Genomic DNA, 16186 nt, shown 5'->3' with positions numbered 1-16186 from the left:
GTTAAAACGTACAATGCATAAGGGCAAGATCTGGCAGGCCCACGCAAGGAATACACAAGTTTGTGTCAAAGGTCAGCTCCATAGGAGGTCCCTGTGTACTGTTGCACAGCAGGGATTTGGAATGTTCTGTTGATCCATGATCCATGGCTACATGGATCCAACAGTTGTTCTCCTATGGGCGCAAGTGGTGGAGTTTACTTCAATCCTGCGGGTGGAGTAGTAGGCCCAGAGCAATTCAGCTGCAGTTAAGTGGCGTTTTGGAGGACAAAGAACCCTTTATAGCACCAGGAAAACTTCCCAGTGCACAGCCTGCTTTTCAGGCTATGTTGGCAGGCCAAATGTTTGACTTCAGGAACGTTACATTTCTCTACACTGTTTCAGACCATCTGCACACTCAAGAACACAGTATTATCGATTTACGTTTGCTTCACAATTGGAAGTTTATTTTGCAGCCCTAACTGCTAAATTTTAATCTATGATCATATGCTCTGCAGAAACTGATAGTAAGTTCCGCAAGGGAAAAAATCATTTTCTACAGACTATATGGAAGTGCATTTGTTAATCCTTGAGTGAACATATTTACTATTATTTGGAATAGCCATTTTCCAAGGTATTGATCACCTTAATGCTGTTTTCTGCTAAACTTGTTCAGATTTCACAATAGTAAAGAGAGACACAGGATTACATTTTTTATACTTCAAGGTCTTCTATAACTGAAATTAAATGCTTGTAACTATACTGCAGATAAGATAAGAAGCCTTCTGACTGGCCTTCACACACACCAGATGTTGGATGATCTTCTTGCAGCTGGCTCAAAGTTCACAAGTGACATGTCACAGCCTCCCGTCTCGTACAGTGTAGAACTAAACTTACCTATTAAAGAAAAGGTCAAGAGAGATCAAATATTCAATACTGCTTCATCGCAGCAGTGCGGATTTCTAAAGAGTAACATTTTAATGGATTGCTATAAATGTAGATCTCAAAACAAATAAGTCATCACATAAAATGTGACTAGCATCATGGATTAACAAAACATCAGGAAGAGGTAGCAAAAGCTTAGCTTGCTTAGCATTCTCCTCTAATACCAAAGTGATGTCACTCATGTCAATTAACATGATATATTTTAGACACAACTGCAATTCATTATCAACTATGCTTGTCAGGAAAATAAACAATATTGGAGATACAGGGAAACAACAGTGAATTAACCCAACAGAAACACAGTGGTAGCCTTTCAGTGAATATATAGACAAGCTACTTGAAATGGCAAATTGCATTTGTGGGGTTTCATAGAAGACACACTACTGTACGCTTTGAGCCATGTGGCTGTTACAACAGTCTACTCTATCATCCACCATTAGCAATTGGCAACCAGGACATTTAACTAAGGTAGAAATCCCACATGTGGCAAAATTAAGAGGCTTTTAAAGCCAGGTTTCTGCTTGAAAATAAAATTCTATAGAGAGCATAAGTGTTTTGTCAGTTATACTCGTGTCCGTGCTTGTCTTTGGAGAGGAGAAAAGAACTGCAAGTAGAGAGATCTAGGATCAAGCATTTAACAGGGTTTGGAGAATGAAGGCATTATTGGGACCTAAAGAAACACCATTAATTTGATGTTTTTACTTTGGCTAAACCAACATCTATTTCAACAATGATAAGAGAGAGCGCACGAGCCTGTTCCTAAATCTAAGAACTAAAGAAGAAAACAGTCAGAAATGAAAATCAAGCCCAAACAGTAAACTGCCTGATCCATAAGATATTTATCCTTACTGTGCCCTTCTCTCCCCAAAAACCTGGAAGCTTGCCCATAAGTCCAGATTCACGATATTTCAGCCCAAAGGTTAGAAAATGAATTCTAAAAAGTCTTTTAATGGAAAACGTTCTGCTATCAGCTTTATCTTGTCTAGAATAAATATGATCTCTTGCAATCTCTCATTGAGATACTGTAGTTTTAGAGCTATTAAATCAAAATCAACACTGTAAACTTTAGTTTGTAGGTCCTACATTTTTTAATTTGATACGAAAAATATTTTTCTGCTCCCCTATATTTAAAAGCTGTAGTATGCAGTCCCAAGAACACCACCTAACATGATCAGACCCTCACTTTCCTCCTCTCTGTACATACACCTGACTGCTCATAATTCTTGTAGAGTCTTGGAAGCAGGTACATCTGAGCTCCCCCTAGAGAAGTATATGAGGGTGAAGAGATAGGAAACGCAACTGACAGCCAACAGAAACAGTGTAACTAATGCAAAGTGCTTTTAAATGCACAAAATAAGTGGAAAATATTCGCATAAAAATAAAAACTTCCCACTGAGTTAGAGACTAAGTGCTACTTATAACAGTAGTAGTTATAAAAGAGTAAGGGAAAAGGAACTTGGAGCAACCTGGCCACTTGTAAATTAAACCAAAAGGAAAAAGGCTGTTTTGGCCCGACATTTATACATGTTATAAATTACATACAATGTGCACTAAATTTGGCTAAAGGAAAGCTTGTCCACTATATCTAATTATACTTGCTATGGATTATAGTAGATAGCGGACACTGTAGATATTTGAATTAATGCTTCAAATGTCAGTGTCTTTTTGTAAGTTTAAGATCTCGGTTAGGCTCTCCAGGTAAGTGTCCATGGTTTGCCAAAACAAACAATTGTGTTACTGAAGTAAAGTTTAATTTTACCAAATGCCCCATACATCTTCTCTATCACCTCTGATTTATCCCATTTATATAATTAAGTTTCACAATTACAGCTGTAGAAAGATTTTAGTAGTTGAAGCGAACTTCAAGGTCAGATCACACGCTTCATATTCTGGCCAGGACAATATTATTTATGACTCATCAAAAAAATCACATTTCAACACATGAACAAATTATCTTTAAAAGAAACAGGTAAATCAGCTAGGGGTATTCCCAATTCTTGAAGCTCTTGCACAACTGAGCTAACAGCCTGTTATGGGAAGTCAACAGAGGCAATCCAGTTAATGCAATCAGAATTGAGTATTCACCAAAAATACCCTCTCAATCTGTTGGATTTAAATTTTGTTGAACTAAATCATCTGTGCGCCATTAAGGACTAGTCTACTTTGGTCATCGAAGAAAGTTTATTATCTTAAAAGATTATACTATTACATCAACATTGTCTCAGAAGAGTTTGCAGCTGTGGAAGTTCTAACATACACTTTCTTCATTCCAACGCCTCTTTGAAGCTATCAAAATCCAGATCTGCAAATGCAGAATATGTCAGGCTCTTAAAGGCCATGGTGAGATAAAATATTCCATGTAAGTAGAAATATGACAAATAATTGCAGCAAAAGGCAAAACTCTCAAAATGTAAGATTTCTTATTTCCATTTGAATGAATGCACTTTTACCAAGATATTTGTCATGCTTCACACTTTTGCTTTAAAAAAAAAAATTCACTTTTCCTAGTGAAAGTTAGCTCATTTGTGTGAAAAACATGGCTCTAAGATTCAAATTTTGGCATCTTCTTGATAAAACATAGTTGTCCTTTTCTAAAAGGAAAGAAAGTGATGTTCTATTAACATATTAAGTAACCCAAAGCAGGAAAGACTAATAAAAGATTGTTTTTTGGGGGTGAAGTTAAGTTTTGGGTGTCCTACAGTCTTCATGAATTGCTAAAATGTCATTTAGCTAGATATCATATGCTCAGAAAACCAAGGACTAGGGCAGCATGGAATATTGTAGACAGACTTTCAGCTCAAGTGTGAGATCCTTGAGTGCAGTGTAGAAATGACCAGATGAGGAAGTAGTCACAAAAGTTCCTCCCCCAAGTTCTAGTCAAAAGATGCCAATGTACACACATCTAATTCTGTATTTTTAATTATGGAAGACTATAGATAGATATTGAATGTTTACCTACTAAGAATCTATCCCTCTCCATCCTCTTGCCACAGGCAACTTTGAAAATAAAAGTTAAGATTTTTTCAAATCTCATGTTACTTTTAACTAGTTTGAGTACAAAACATCTATACAATTTCAGAACAGTCATTTATCATGTTGCAATTTTCTAAGGCACAGCAGAAGTGATATTGCTTACTCTTGGGAATAAAGAGATAAAAAACTGCTTCAGTTTTAAGTGTTCGGATTCTCAATATACATTTTTATTAAGTTATAATTGTTTTAAGAATTGTGATTTGAGAAAGGAGACTAAACAACAAATTTCAGCTGTGCAGCAGATCACCCAAACTTATCCTGCAGGCACAGAAATACAGGCAGTAATATGGTTGGCCACCAGATGGCATCTCCCCACACAACTCCTTAGTTACTGTTTGATAGAAATCTTAGTAACCTTTTAGGCAAAGGAAGAAAACTCTGGTTATAAATGTATCCAGATTAAAAATACTTCCAGAGGTTAGGTCAACCTATTTAGAGAAGCTCTGGATATTGGCATATAACCAACACAGTGCTACTCAAGCACCAAAATACAGATTACATTTTTGAACTGAGATGGCAAAAGGAAAAGATGAATGCGGGCATTTGCTACAAGGATCAGAGAATACTATGTGCCCAAAGACAGAGAGGTGGCGGCTCTAGAATGAGAAGCGTAGAGATCCATGGGATCCTGTCTGAGCTGGCCTTCAGCAGCTACGAGGCGCAAGAAAGGCAGAATCAGCAGCTCAGATAGCTGAAACCAGAAATACTTAACTTGCATAAAACATGCTTAGAATATAAGTGTTCTAAAGTATTTGCCTGACAAATTACTTCCAGAACGCACTTCACGTTTCCAATTGGCTAAAGATCAGTTTGCCTTTGTCTAGCCTCCTAGGGTCTAGTTCTGAAAGATGCTGAAAGCCTTGATGAAGCAATCTGGCCAGCTTAGCACGTGGTGAAGTCTACATTAACATTAGAATGAATTAGAAAATGTTAGAAAGAATTCGCTAACACCATATCTTTAAATCCTAGTCAAGACAAACCCACTCAAGTCAACAGAAGTTGAGGATATTCACCGCTATGCAAAATTTCCTCTCCTTTTAAGATGCAATTTAACTGACCTCACATGTTCAGCTTTGGGGTAAAGTCCATATAATTATGTTTTTGGAACTCGAGTGGTTTTTGGTTTTTTTTTTTTTTTTTTTTTTTTTAATATAAAGGTAAGAGTTTATGAAAATATTAGCCCAAAAATCGAGAGCAACCTGACAAACTACCAAAAGGGAGATTTCCCAAAGGTACAAATGAAAACTAAGCGCCTACTACTTGTGCCTTTAAAAATCCCCCTCCTCCACCCACTCATTTGTTTTTTTATTTTGCATGTTTGAGAACTGATTCAGATTCAAGCTTCAAGCATTTATACTGGCAAGTGATTCAAGTAACGCTGAGAGACAGTATTGTAATTTGTGATCATCTATTGGACCTTTCCAAGGATCAAAATTCTCAGAAAAATCAATAAATTAAAACCTTGCAATAAACTTGAGAGGTAATCATCACCGCCACTTTAGAGAGAAGGAAAAAGGGGTGAAGTGATTTGCCCACGGTCACAGAAGTCTGTGACACAGCTTAGAATAAAACCTAGGGCTCCGAACCCCTAGATCTGTGCTATAACCACAAGATCAATCATATTACACTTTTTAAAATGAAGGATACAGCTGTCTGAAGTTCACAAGAATGGTTTACAGGCATCTCTCTTCCTAGGTCCAGAAATCAAGCACTTGTTCAAGTAAGTTAGCACTCTTCATTTTTAAACTGCCCCACAAACATTAACATCCACACCCCTTTGTGACAAAGGACTTCACAAAATTTACCCGACACCTACTTGCCCTCGGACTTAACTTACTAATCACAGTGAAAAGTATCTGTGCTGCCAGGCCATGCTCCAAAAACCAACATGCTGAAGTGTATTTTTTCCCTTTCATGGGCTCACACCAAATTAAAAGCTGTGTACAGTACATCAGGACAGTCTGTTTTCAGAACATTTTGCTTTTCCTTCCTAACACTGTCTTCCACGCTATATTTTGCTCTCTGCCTCTCCCTCCCCCTCAAAATCTTTGATACTTTCTTTCTGAAGTAACAGTATAATCTATACAAGCCCCCAAACTCCCACAGAATATTAGACATCTAATAACGTGAAGGCTGTATCTACAACTACTACTAAAGCTAACTTTGGAAGTACTGGAAGTACTGAAGATATTGCTCACCACTATCCATCCATCAAGTGCAATGCCCAGTTGAGGAGCCACACTTGTGCCTCCAGCTACTAGGAAAGGAAAGAATGCTGGGATTCTCATCAGGGGTGCTGTGCCTGGACCTTGCTCAAATATGTTATCTGGTGTGTTGCATTCAATTTGGAAATGGCTTGTACATCTGAAGTGCTTCACTCACTACCACCACTGGCTGCTAAAAGTGTGGTTACATTAGTCAACAATGTAACACTGCAAAAAAGCAAACATCATTTTGGGATGTATTAGTTGGAGTGTTGTAAGCAAGAAATGAGAAGTAATTCTTCTGCTCTACTCCGCGCTGATTAAGCCTCAACTGGAGTACTGTGTCCAGTTCTGGGTGCCACATTTCAGGAACGATGTGGACAAATTAGAGAAAGTCCAGAGAAGAGCAACAAAAAAAAATTAAAAGTCTAGAAAACATGACCTAAGAGGGAAGATTGAAAAAATTGGGTTTGTTTAGTCTGGAGAAGAGAAGACTGAGGGGGGACATGATAACAATTGTCAGTACGTAAAAGGTAGTCATAAGGCAGAGGGAGAAAAACTGTTCTCCATTGCTTCTTGTCGTATCTTCAAGTTAAGGTCTTAAATTGCAGCAAGGGCAGTTTAGGCTGGAAATAAGGAAAAAACTTTCTGTCAGGGTGGTTAAACAACCGCCTAGGGAGGTTGTGGAGCCTCCATCATTAGAGATTTTTAAAAGCAGGTGAGACAAACACCTGTCAAGGCTGGTCTAGATAATACTTAGTCCTGCCATGAGTGCAGGGGACTGGACTAGATGACCTGTTGACATCCCCTCCAGTCCTATGATTAAGGCTAAGATTATATCGCGGAGGTCACAGAATCCACCACTTCTGTAACCTCAATGATATTTTCTGTGTCAGCCCCAGGACAGTGAGGCTGGAGCTGTCAGGAGACCCCGGCAGCTCCAAGCCACCATTCCCGGGCAGACCCCTGTGCTCTAGCCGCCATGCTAGCAGGCACTGGACCACGCCCCCCTTTCTTTACCCTCCCGCAGCAGGGCTCGAGCTTAGCCACATTTTGTCAGTTATTTTTTAGTAAAAGTTAGAGACAGGTCATGGGCTTCCTTGAATTTTTGCCCATTGCCCATGACCTGTCCCTGACTTTTACTAAAAATAACCATGACAAAACCTTAGCCTTATGATTATCCATTACTTTACCTTTCTTTCAGCTTCCTGGCTACTACAATAGAGGTGGCCTTTACTACTACTCCTTTCCCTCAACTTTCTGGTTGCTGCCAAGCAGGAAGTGTCTGCTACTGTAACTCTTTTCCCCATCCTCTATTTTTGAGTCCTTTTCCTGTTAGGATGGCTTCAGTGACTTCCCAAGCACCAATAGGTGAAACTGATTTTACTACCTGGGGGTTCTGCTTAGCAGCAGTGAAAGCGGATAATAATCAGATTAGTTTTCACACCGTCGTAACTTGGAAAAACTTAACAATAGTAACAGCAGACTCTGTTTACAAATTTAAGACAGCACAGCATTTCTACATACTGTTCAAGTTCGGAAGGTTCTCTTTGCAAGTGCAAGGGCTGGATTTATTTATTTATTTATTTTAAAACAGGAATGCTTAGATCTTGCGTAAATTGATGGCACTCACCTAGGAAAACTTCCTATGTGACACATGCAAGCAGACTTTTCAAGCTCTGATTTTAGAGACAGAAAACTTAGCATGAGTTGAAGACTGACCAATACTAGGAGGAAATCAGTATCAGAGTTGGGCATTTTAATTGAAGAGTTTCTGGTTCTAGTCTTATATCCCTCAATATTAACATCCCAATACTTTAATACTGTATTTACTTAGATTGCTAAAAAGGATGGTGAGATTAAGATTTGATCAAAATAAAGTCTATTACAATGTACTTGGATATAACTCAGGGAAGAGAATACCGAATTGAGAACATAGGACTTATTTAACTAAAGAAATTCGACCAAAAGACTGTCCTCAAACTAAGTTGCCAGTTGGAAACACATTATGAAATATAAGGAGCTAAATTAATACTATATAAAAACCTCCCAGGTTGCAAGAACAGATTTTCAGAACAACATGGCACTCAGTCTGGGAAGCTCTTTTAGACAGGGGAGTTAAGGAAGAAGTGTGGTTCCTTCCATTTAGGTATGGCTACACCAGGTTGTGGATACAGGTGATGGGGGAACAATTGCTATGCCCTGCCCTGGATGTGCTACGATTTCTTTTCTGCTGAAGGAAATAAGATTCCTGGTTTCATGAAGTGCAAGTTCGTGGACATACGGGAGGAGAAGATGCCTGGTCTGGATATGTCTGGTCTGGATATTTCCACGATATGCATCTGATGAAGTGAGCTGTAGCTCACGAAAGCTTATGCTCTAATAAATTGGTTAGTCTCTAAGGTGCCACAAGTACTCCTTTTCTTTTTGCGAATACAGACTAACACGGCTGTTACTCTGAAACTGGTCTGGAACTGCAAATTTCAACTCTACACAGCATTCGAGAAAAATGAAGACGTCTCGTCAACCAAATTCAGACATCATTGACATAGATGCCACAAGGAGGATGTGTGATAAGGGCTCTGGAGAGATTAGCAACTGAAGAATCAGACCAGCGATTTGTGACCAAAAGAATGAATGAATTGAGCAGATATTCAACCCAGCTAGAATTATCACATAATTCAGATACTCAGTGAGTCAACAACCAAGAAACCTGTCTCTGCAGGAATGGAACAGCTACTAGGGGCATATCTAATGGATGCCTCCTGCAATATGAAGCAAGCAGCTACCAAAGAGGTTCTTCAACCTCTTAAAAAGGGAAGCAATTTTCATCAGAGACTCCATATTCAGAAGAGTGAACAGAACATTTAGCAAAGGATATGAGACACAAAAGGAACGGGTTGCTGTCTCCCTGGTGCAAAAATACGACATGCAATACAATGGCAAGATTGGGCAGTATTATGAAGTTTTCTGGCAAGTCTCCAGTGGTGCAGATACACATGCCATCAAGTGACAACATCAAATGGAACTACAACATTATAGGAGGGTTCTAGGATCTTGGAAGAGAGCTAAAGAGGAAGTCTTCTCACAGACCTTTCCAATCACATGAGCAAGAGAAGGGAGAAAATGAAAGAGACGCATTGGCTGTATGATTCATGTGAAGCTGAAAATTTTGGTTTTAAGGATGTTGGGCCACATTCCAGTGAGAGATGGGGTTGTATGAACAAGAAAGCCTGGATCTCACAGATAAGGGACCTAATCTTCTTTGTTGGGAACAAGATGGAGCAGCGAGGAGAATATTAAAACTAATAACACAAGGGGAGTATGCTAAGGCGGCAAATGCAATACAAACTCTGTATGTCCTAAACAAATTGAACAAATTTGGCAAAGAACATGAAGAGAAGAACATTTTCAACTGATTATGTATCAATGTTAGATGAGTGAGCTGTAGCTCACGAAAGCTCATGCTCAAATAAATTGGTTAGTCTCTAAGGTGCCACAAGTACTCCTTTTCTTTTTGCGAATACAGACTAACACGGCTGTTACTCTGAAACCAATGTTAGAATTGATTAACAAGCTATAAGAGTTGGAAATTCTCATTGATGAGAAGAAATTTGATTACTGAACCCAGTGGGATGATTTTCATGACTGGACTGTTAAAATCTCTGGTTATAACCTGTTTACAAACGACTGAGTGGGTAAAAGAGGTAGGGGTTGTAATCTGCACTAAAGATGCTATATATTACCTGGTTTACAGTTATTGATAACTCAGAACTGCAAGATTTTGAATGAATATGGATAATGTGTTAACTAAAATCCCCAAAAAGGGGGTGCCTATTAGACCACTTAATTAAGCCAAAGAACAGGATGAGTTACTCCTAATGCACCTGTCTGAAAACGTGTAGAAAGAAAAACTGTGTTATAGGTGACTTCAATTTGGGAGAAGTATGCTGGTGGCCCCATGGAACCAGCAGTAAAAAAGCATTAGAGTTTCTAAAAATTATAGATACTTCCCTAACACAAGAAGTGTCTTGCACCCAACACCTGATAACTATTTTGGACCTCATTATGATGGATTAAAATGAATTAATCACTGGACTGGAATCTGGTGGTTGCCTTGGAACCAGTGATCATGATCAGATTACATTCAACGTGGGAAAATGGAGGATTGTGCCAACCAATAACATGTACGTTTCGTGCTTCAAATTAGTTAATTTATCAAAGCTCAGGAAAATGAGTAAAACTGACTTACTTACTGACTTAAAGTAAAACTTTAAGAAGAACTTCTTAGGTGTCCAAAAGGCTATGAGTCCATAATCAAGAAAGAGGATAACTGATTAAAAAAGCCCAATCTAGTTCAGTGGCGAAGTGAAGGCAACAATTAAAAATTCGGGGCACTATGACACCAGGTGCTAAATTTTAAAATTTCAGTTTTAAAATAATTTTGACTCAAACTAATAAAGGCATTTACTTGTAAATTCTCAGAAAATTCATTCTGTCCCCAAAGAGTAAGTGCTGCAGTCCTGGTGTATTCTTCATACATAATGTGGCTGAGTTCCTGCTTTAAGAACAAAACTTTATGGAGCAGGAGCAACACACTTTCATAATTCCTGCAACACACAAATTGCAATGATCGATGCTCAATTGAGAACTCAATGATTCATACTAAATAGACAACAAAATCTGGAATTTCAGTGTGGTACTGCTTGAATTTGATGGAGACATATATCCTTCAACATCATTTGGCTAGCTGTCTAGAAACTGCAGGCGTTCCAAGGTTTAAAAACAGAACAAAAACAGTCAGTGATTTGAAAGGGTATGATTCACATTTCTGCAGTTAATGTTATAAAACCACAATATCATGAAATGCAAAGTTATGCTTTCAAATTTGCACACAATGGAACCAGAAGATACTTTTGAGTGGTAAGTTCTATGCTAAAACTGTACTTAAAATGTGCACTACACAAAGCAACTCTTTAAATTCTCTCATCTGCACTGTGAAGAATAAGATGTTGCACATTTATCTCCTAATGCAGGATTATTGGTGAGGTCTAAAACAGACTAGCTGTTAGTTTAACAACATAATGATTTTACAGAACTGCACTCAAACCATGTGATCGGTAGATCCTTAAAATAATTAGCAGTCATTGATAAAGGTTATTGTTACAGGTGCCCTATTTTAATATCTTTGCTGTGTTTTTTGCCCAGTAAACTAGAAGTCCCATGTTGATGCCCAAATCATTAGCAGTTGTTTACATGTTGAAGTTAGGAAACACAGTTTGTTGTTTAGAGAAAGGACCCCCTGAAATCACCTTAATCCAGTGGTTCTCAAACTATGGGGACGGCCTCCCAAAGGAGGCAAAGGAATGTGTCAAGGGAGGATTGAGATGTGTACCTTTAAAAAAAAAAAAGCTCTGGCTGTCAGCCCCAGGTGGCTGGGGCTCATGCAGAAGGGCTGTGTACACCCAGGAGATGGGAATAAAGAGGACGGCTAGAGCCTGCCACCAGGCATGGGCTCTTTTTCCCCCGTCCCTCAATTCCTCACTGGGAGGCAGCCCAGGCTCGGGCTACCTTCCTCCACCCTCCCAATCCCTCACTGGTGGGGCTCCAGCTGTCAGCCCAGGGTAGCAGCTGCAGCAGCACAATAGTAAGGATGGCAATGGGGCACTAAGTCAGCTGTGAAAAGTGATATTGATGAATATCCCTTTCCACACTGCCACCCCTATTTCTGAGCTGCTCCTGGTGTGGTGCTGCCTTCATACTGGGTGCCCAGCCAGCAGCTACTGCTCTCTACTCTGCCTTCAGATCTGGGTGGCACTATATGTACTTGTGGGGGTTGTAAATGACTACAAACACAAAGAAGGGGGGCCCAATGAAATAAGTTTGAGAACCACTGCCTTAGTTAATTTCTGTCTCTAATGAGATTATTGTATCACCTTGGGCAAGTCACTTCACATTACTGTGTCTCAGTTTCCCCATCTCTAATGATTTTACTGACCTTACAGAAGTGGCTGAGTGGTTTAATTAATATTTGCCCAAGTGCTTTAAGACCTCTTGATTTAAAAGTACACTGTATATACAAAGGCACTAAAATGGCCCAGTGAATGAGAGAAGACTGACAAGGAGGGAAAAAGTCTGGAATTTTTTCAGTCTGACCAGTAAAGTTACATGCAGAAGATATCTTCCTGATCATGGTACCTAAATGCTTATTACGGCAGCAGCATAGCATTCAAGTAACTTAAAATTTTATTAGGAGACAATCTCAGAAATACAAACAATAAGATGCTTTAATTTGAATTAAGCTTCTGACTTCTTTCAAATGTAACTTGCAGTAACTGACATTGTCTGTATTTCACTTCCTACGATTTCTCACCCTCCTCACCCTAACCCCTCCACACACATTTGAAGGTCCAATATATCATGGCCCACTGGGAGCAGAAATTCTTTGGAAACCATAAAAAGATGCTTTCAGGGCTAGTACATTTTTAAACACTCATCCTCCTGAACCAGAAAAATATAGACTTCAATCCCTGCTAAACTCTGTGACCAAAATGAAATCGAGTCAATAGAGACCAAGAAAGCGAATTCAGCCACTTCTAATGAGTGTATATACTGGTACTATTGTGCTGTTCAAGCCATGAAAGCACGCAGAGTATTCCTTAAATCTATGCCTCTTTTAAGGGTGTTTTCAAAGTGTATTTGCTAAAGGAAATGGGGAGAGGGGAAGGAATAATTATGAAGGAGTGGGGAACTGACCAGAAGTAATATTTCCCTTTAAGAAATGCACCCACACATTTCTGAAATGAAGATCTCAGTTTAAATTAATTTCAGTGCATTATTACCCATAAATCTGTGGCATTAAAACTTCCATGTCACCAAGGTTACATAAGGCCTGCATACCAAGTTCATCGTGCAAACTGCTACCGCCTACAGCAGATGCATTGTCATGTGATGCTTCTAAGTGGACACTCCCATTTCTCACCAGCAAGGAGGCGCTAGCGCTGAGCACAGCTGCCTGGGAAGGGGGGCAGGACTGGACTTTGACCTGTGTTGTGGATTGCTGGTCTTGCTGACCATCTTGAAGGCTACGAAAAAACATGGATTGGGGAGACATTACAGGGAAGAATAAAAAATAGCTAGAAGTGATGAAACAAAACTATTAAAAAAAAGACAAAGTTAAAATAAAGCATACCATAAGAAAGCCATTAGGCCTACTAAATAGGCTATCACAACTCAGGAGTACTGTAGAGCAGAGTATTTAGAAGTTAACTAAATAAATATATATCCTCTACTACACCATTTAAAAATTGCTTATTCTTACTGCTTTTTAATTTGTCCTTAAGCCCCACATAATGCTATTCTAGTGCTAGATGTGTGCATTTGCATGTGAAATGGCAAAGTTGTGTAAGATATTACTTTAACTTTAAAAAAAAATACTTAACTATTAAAAAGATGGTGTCACGGATAGTTATGTGCCCCTGGTGCTTCTCAAAGCAAGAGCTGCTGAACTGTTTACTATTTGCTTTTGTCAGGGACCCACAGGAGCATTTGCTTGCCTGCTGGCTGTCCAACTACACTCTGTTCTCTACACCTTCAGGCCAAGTTACTAGTCAAACTCTGGAGTAGCCCTAACAAAGTAACTGGACTGTAGTTACATAAACTCTGGATATATTGCTTTATGTGGCTTACCTGTTCAAGCTGAATGGAGTACAAAACCTTCGTAAAATAAAACTTTAAAACTAAATTTCTAATGTTATTAGTTTGGATTTTTTTTAAACTGATTATTGTGGCAACATTCCATTAGAACACCCAGTTTTGTTATAAAGACCAGAGATTCTTTTAAGCCCAAAGATATACATGTACCAAGAAATAACTTTTCATATACGTCTACCTAGGGTCAAGAGGCATTTACAGCAGAACTATTTCCCTTCCAGTTTTAAAAGTTCTAAAAATACTATTTTCCTCTTACTACCTATTTCCACTTCAAAACTACCTTTTTGATAAAAAGTCTTATTATTCAACAGAAACAGATCTAAAAGGACAAAAAATGGGCAGAGTAACACACTGCAGGTGGTTATAACAAGCCATGACTAAAATCTTCTAAAATTAAGTAGCAAAAAGGTCCCAGACATTTTTAAAATCGCATATATTCTAGCAGATCACATACTAGGCTATTTATATTAATTTCTTTTACCAAATAAGAAGTTATCTTATTTGAGGACCCTGATATGTTGTATATTTTATGGTTCGCTCGGGCAAAACAAGTTTCCTGTGTGCACAGAACATCACTGTCCATTCCCTTTAGCAGTTCAAAATGTAGGTGGTTTCTGGTGCCTTTAAGGAATATGCTGTTCTACAGCGGACTAAGAAGGCAACAACTAAGTATATATAAAAGTATGTGTGTGGACTATACCTGATTACAGCAACAGAATATATTCTAGAACTTCTGCTTTTCAGTTCCCTTCTTAAAAATCATTGGAAAAATCACAAGATTATGTACTAAGAATGAATGTTAAAAAAAGCACATGCAAAATAAAACAGACATGCACACAGCACATGGAGAAAAGCAAGCTTGCAAGTCACTACTACCATATTTTATTTTACCATATGGGTTTGAATGCTTTTCAACCTTATTTAATTTAGTGTTTTGCTGCTGTAGACAAGGCTCTCTGTGAGCTACATGGTAACAGAAGCCTTTAGGGAAGTAAGATTCAAAGATACATCATCCCTCAAGAATGCTTCATTGTCTCATTTGAGCATTACCCAGAAGAGCAATAAAGCTAACCTAAACAGCCTATAATTATCTGAATAGATTTTCATTCAAACACAGCTATAAGTTAAAAATTGTACTTAACTTCTTTTAGCTATCAAACCATATGACAAGAAGAAAGCAAAACACTGAGTAACAGTTTTATAGAATATCCAACAAGGAGTGTTATTCTGTCTCGTCCACAAGATAATTCTGAATACAAAAAGCTTCTGGAGCCATTCCATTTCAAAACACAAGTAAATTTAGAAGTCAAATCTAAAGTCTGACACTAGTACAACATTGAAGTGTACAACATTGTGTCTGAAGTGCCCAGCACACTGCTGGTACTTATCAGGGAGCTTGGAAGTAGTCTGTTTTTAAATGGGGCAATGTATGTCCACGTATTTATTTTACCACCATGCCTTCAGAGTTTACTGGAGATTTTAATTGAAAAATCTTTTTCATGGCCAAATGTCTAGTTATGCAATGCAATTAGTCTATTTTAATAAAATGTTTCACTACTGAGACACCCTTGTAAAAAAATGTATGTTGAAAACTTCAAATGGGATTGCACAGGCCTTCTAATGACTATATCTCTCTGACATCTAATATTATGCCACAGTCAAGAGATTAGGAAAGAAAAGTCTCATTGACAAGAGTATTAAAGAAAAACAGTATCAGGGCATCTAAAGGTTAATATGCCTAACTGTTATTAAAGTTTAAAATTTGAAGCAATAGAGTTTATTAGCAATATAGGAACAAGATAGAGAACCACTTCCTATTAGCAGAGATAGGAAATGCCTACATATTTGCAGTGATCAACACTTTTCCCATAATTACTAAAATCAGTTCATAACAGAATATATTCATATTTTTCTCTGTGTTTCTTTTTTGCACACTAAGTTTTTATTTCTTACTTCATGGGTCTCTTCAGTGCACATACAACTCCCATTAACACCAGTTACACAAAAAAAAGGGAGCAACTTTATTTCTACTAGTTATATTGAAGTCTGAAGAATATTTAACATGAATAATTTCCAAATAAATTTCAGTTTGTATCTCAAACAAATTTGTAACAAATAACCAGTGACCCTCTTTGCTCTAAAAATGAGGTCATTTGTAACACTGGTTGACTGGCAGTCAGATTAAAAAAAATAGGCTAAGACATTTTAAACTATAAAATATTTGGCTCCTAGCCAGCATCACAAATAATACTTTTAGTAGGGTGTCTGCTACCAGTATTTGGCTCTGCATGTATATTTCAAATACTTAATTTCCG

General features: G+C 38.2%; 1 protein-coding gene across 8 annotated transcripts in view; it reads right to left on the bottom strand.

The window, feature by feature from the left end:
• Positions 1–16186, bottom strand: part of PCNX1 (pecanex 1) — a 132231-nt gene that overhangs the window by 67640 nt on the left and 48405 nt on the right. For 6 of the 8 annotated variants that reach the window (XM_078853321.1, XM_078853319.1, XM_078853322.1 and 3 more), the window contains 2 exons: positions 13059–13243; positions 783–873 (listed from right to left, as the gene is read on the bottom strand). In XM_078853321.1, coding sequence (XP_078709447.1) covers positions 783–873; positions 13059–13243 — 276 coding nt within the window. The remainder of the gene's footprint in view (positions 1–782; positions 874–13058; positions 13244–16186) is intronic. The other 2 variants (XM_073348508.2, XM_073348509.2) reach the window with 1 other exon arrangement.

This window comes from Lepidochelys kempii, chromosome 6 (genome assembly GCF_965140285.1).
Source record: "Lepidochelys kempii isolate rLepKem1 chromosome 6, rLepKem1.hap1, whole genome shotgun sequence".
In the NCBI taxonomy this organism is placed as follows: domain Eukaryota; kingdom Metazoa; phylum Chordata; order Testudines; family Cheloniidae; genus Lepidochelys; species Lepidochelys kempii.
The sequence above is the reverse complement of the archived record's forward strand: the minus strand, read 5'-3'. Positions and strand labels throughout refer to the sequence as shown.